This window comes from Lygodium microphyllum, chromosome 21 (assembly GCF_053477565.2).
Source record: "Lygodium microphyllum isolate KBCC chromosome 21, Lygodium_microphyllum_v1.1.10, whole genome shotgun sequence".
Taxonomy (NCBI): domain Eukaryota; kingdom Viridiplantae; phylum Streptophyta; class Polypodiopsida; order Schizaeales; family Lygodiaceae; genus Lygodium; species Lygodium microphyllum.
The window spans coordinates 921,407-924,726 of record NC_141155.1 but is presented as its reverse complement, the minus strand read 5'-3'; the positions used below and the strand labels follow the sequence as shown (position 1 = coordinate 924,726).

General features: G+C 44.0%; 1 protein-coding gene across 1 annotated transcript; it reads left to right on the top strand.

The window, feature by feature from the left end:
* The first annotated feature begins 845 nt into the window (after window positions 1-845).
* On the top strand, window positions 846-1,364 carry LOC148017691 (uncharacterized). Its single transcript, XM_087662336.1, has one exon. It carries the CDS (start codon window positions 846-848, stop codon window positions 1,362-1,364), a length of 519 nt encoding a protein of 172 aa, XP_087518462.1.
* The last annotated feature ends 1,956 nt before the right edge of the window (window positions 1,365-3,320 follow it).

The window sequence follows — 3,320 nt, the reverse complement described above, 5'->3', positions numbered from 1 at the left end:
CATGGGGAATGTATGAAGTCAAGAATGGGCTCATCTACTACCAAGGAGACATGTATGTACCAAACAATGATGAATTCAAGAATCAGATATTATGGGAATGCCATGATAGTCCTATTGGGGGACATTCTGGTCAGATAAGGACCTTTGATCGCCTAAAGAGATTTTTCTACTGGCCCAAGATGCGAGAGGATGTCACCGAATATGTCCACACCTGCCCGACTTGTCAAATGGTGAAGGTGCAAAGAATGAAGCCAGCAGGAGAACTTCAACAGATGCCAATTCCATCCCGACCCTGGGATGTGGTAAGTATGGATTTCATCACAGATTTGCCTAAGTTGCATGGATGCACGGTGATCTTCATGGTGGTGGACTACCTCTCCAAACAGGCTCACTTCATTGCTATCGAGCCGCCGGTTACTGCACCAAAGGTGGCCAAGTTATTCTTTTCCAGGGTCTTCAAGTATCATGGGCTACCTCTAGCTATTGTATCCGATAGTGATCCCCGCTTCCTCAGCAACATGTGGTGGCAGCTCTTCAAGTTGATGGATACTCAGCTCCATTTCTCTTCGGCATTTCATCCTCAGACAGATGGCCAAATAGAGAGACTCAACCAAGGCATTGAAGACTACATCCGTAGTTATGTCAGAGCTGATCAAAAGGATTGGGCGCAGTATCTCAACATTCTGGAGTTTCACTATAATGCTACCTTGCACAATTCCACTGGTTTCACCCCCTTTGAGGTAGCAATAGGTAAAGAAGTAATCACCCCTCTAGCCTTAGCAGCAGGTAAATAGTATGTAGAAGACCCGGATGCTGAAGAATTCCTGCTCAAATGGAAACAACGAATGTTGGTGGCCCAAGAAAGTCTCTGCAACAACAAGCTCCTCATAGCAAAGAGATACAATGCCAAGAGGAAAAAGCATGTGGAGTTCTTTCTCGGCGATTTGGTGCTGGTCAGCTCCAAGAACATCGACTTAACTAGAAACCTCACCCCAAAATTCAACAACAGGTACTATGGGCCATACAAAGTCATCACCTGGCTCAACGATGTCACTTACAAGATCCAGCTTCTGCCGAATATATTAATCCATGATGCATTCCATGTTCAACTCCTCGGGCGATTCCATGTAGATACCCGGTTCGGGCGACAACGACCACTTCTAGCACAACTTGTTCAGCTTCCCTTCGAGCCAGAGATTATTCTGGACACGCACTTCATTGGCAAACACCCGGGGCAAACACCCGGAGTTTCACATCAAATGGAAGAATCGACCTATGAAAGAAGCTTCATGGGTGGAAGAACCACTGGTCATCGAGCATGCTCGCGAGCTTCTACTCCAATTCTACGAGTGAGAAAACCCTGATTTGTATCATCCGCCTTTACCCCAGGAGCGATCATATGCCTCACAAATTGTAAGTGAGAAGTGGGCAGATAAAAGTGTTGAATCTTCATCAAAAGTCCTTCGCTCAACATCTGTAATCGAGTCATTGGGCAAGGCAAATTTAGGTCTAGGAATTGTCTATTTTCTGTTCAAATAAACAAAGACCTTATCTCACACTTGTATCGAGTCCGTGGATAAGGCACTTAGCGGGTTCAGACACTGATCTACTCACTAGGAGTGGATTAAGACCCTCGAATTTTGAGTCAACAAGTCCCACTCCCTCTCAATGAGGACATTGATCTTCCTTGTGGGGGGGGTGTGTATGAGGGGGGATAAGCGCACAAACATTGTAACCAACATTTTCATCTCGCATTGCCTAGGTGTTCCCCCTCCACCTAGGCCTTGCGCCAACATAACACGAGTGTTATTTCTTGTAATCGCAAAGCCTTCTTGCAATCTACTTTCTTTCTAAGCAAAGTGCCTTCTTGTAAGCTAAAGGTGGGGAAAGACTACGGGGGATCACAGTGAGAACCGTGGGTGACGAACGCAAAGTGGGAAGTTGCACGCTACGCAGGCCTTGTGCGTTACAACAGGTGGTTGGAGTATCCTCGAAGCCTCACCATAGGCTATGTATCTCATGGTTTTGGGTGCTTTTATGCCAAATTGGCATCAGTTTTGATGCATAGATACTTGTTGACACTTGTATGCTTATCTTTTGGACAGTGTTGATGTTATTTTGAAGCGTTTTGGGTTAAGATTTTGCTCAGCGTACAAAGGAGACTCTGTCGAATTTTTTCTAGGTCTTATGTGCATTTTTTGGCAGTTAGAACACTGTTGATGCGTGTATTGTAGAGATTTTGGTTGTTATATAGCCAACTTTCAGGGGAAATTCTGCCAAATTTTAGCCAAAAATTTTATGCGTAGTCGCCATAACTTTATGTGAGCTCTTAGAGGTATCTACTGTCACTAGAGAGTAGTTCAGCCTTGTATCTTATTGTGCACACATTCTACAAGCAGTATGGCATCTACTAGTAGCACAGAATACACTCTCTTTAACATTGAAAAACTTGATGGTTCCAATTATATGTATTGGAAAGAGCAGTGTTATAATGTCCTAGTCCAAAAGAAGCAGGTCAAACCAATTCGACTAAAAGGTGTGAAGCTAGAAGATTTTGACGATGAGGAGCGGTTAGAGCTAGATGAGCTAGCCAGCTCTACCATCTTATTGACTCTTCATAAATCCGTTTACTTCAATGTAAAGGATACCATTGGTGCTTATGGGTTATGGCAAGCGTTAGAGCATCTCCATGGCAGAAAGAGTGCTCCTAGTCAGGTGTATTGGCTGAAACGACTAATCGACTTATGTAAGAAGGAGTCCACACCCATGACAAACCACTTGAATGAGTTTAATACCATTTTGAGTCAGCTGCAGTCACAGGAAATTGAGTTCAGTGACTCCTTGAAGGCAATGTTTCTGCTAGTTACGTTGCCACCAGACTCATGGGATACTTACAGGACATCCATTAGCAACTCAGCTCTAGTTTGCAGGGTTGAAATACACTGACGTAGAGAGTAGCTAGCTAATGGAAGAGGTCAATAGAAAGACTGTTGATGAAGCTAAGCCTGCTAGTGCCATGAATGTATGAAGCAGAGGCAGATCAAGGTCAAAATCTCGCAGTGCATCTAAAGAGCCTAGAGAAGGAAGATAGAGAAGAAAATCAAGAGGTCGTAGCAATATAGAATGCTACCACTGCCATAAGAAGGGTTGCATGAAGAAAGACTGCAGTATTTGGAAGAGAAGTCAATGATCTCATGAACAGAAGAGTAAAGGCAAAGGCAAAGATGCTAGTCACAATGCTACTGTTAAAGATGAGGAGTTGAATGCTACTTCTCATCATGACTGTGATAATGGGGGAGACATCCTCCTTGACAGTACCA

Coding starts and splice junctions, on each gene's coding strand:
- LOC148017691 (XM_087662336.1), top strand. CDS start 846: ATGTTGGTGGCCCAAGAAAGTCTCTGCAACAACAAGCTCCTCATAGCA.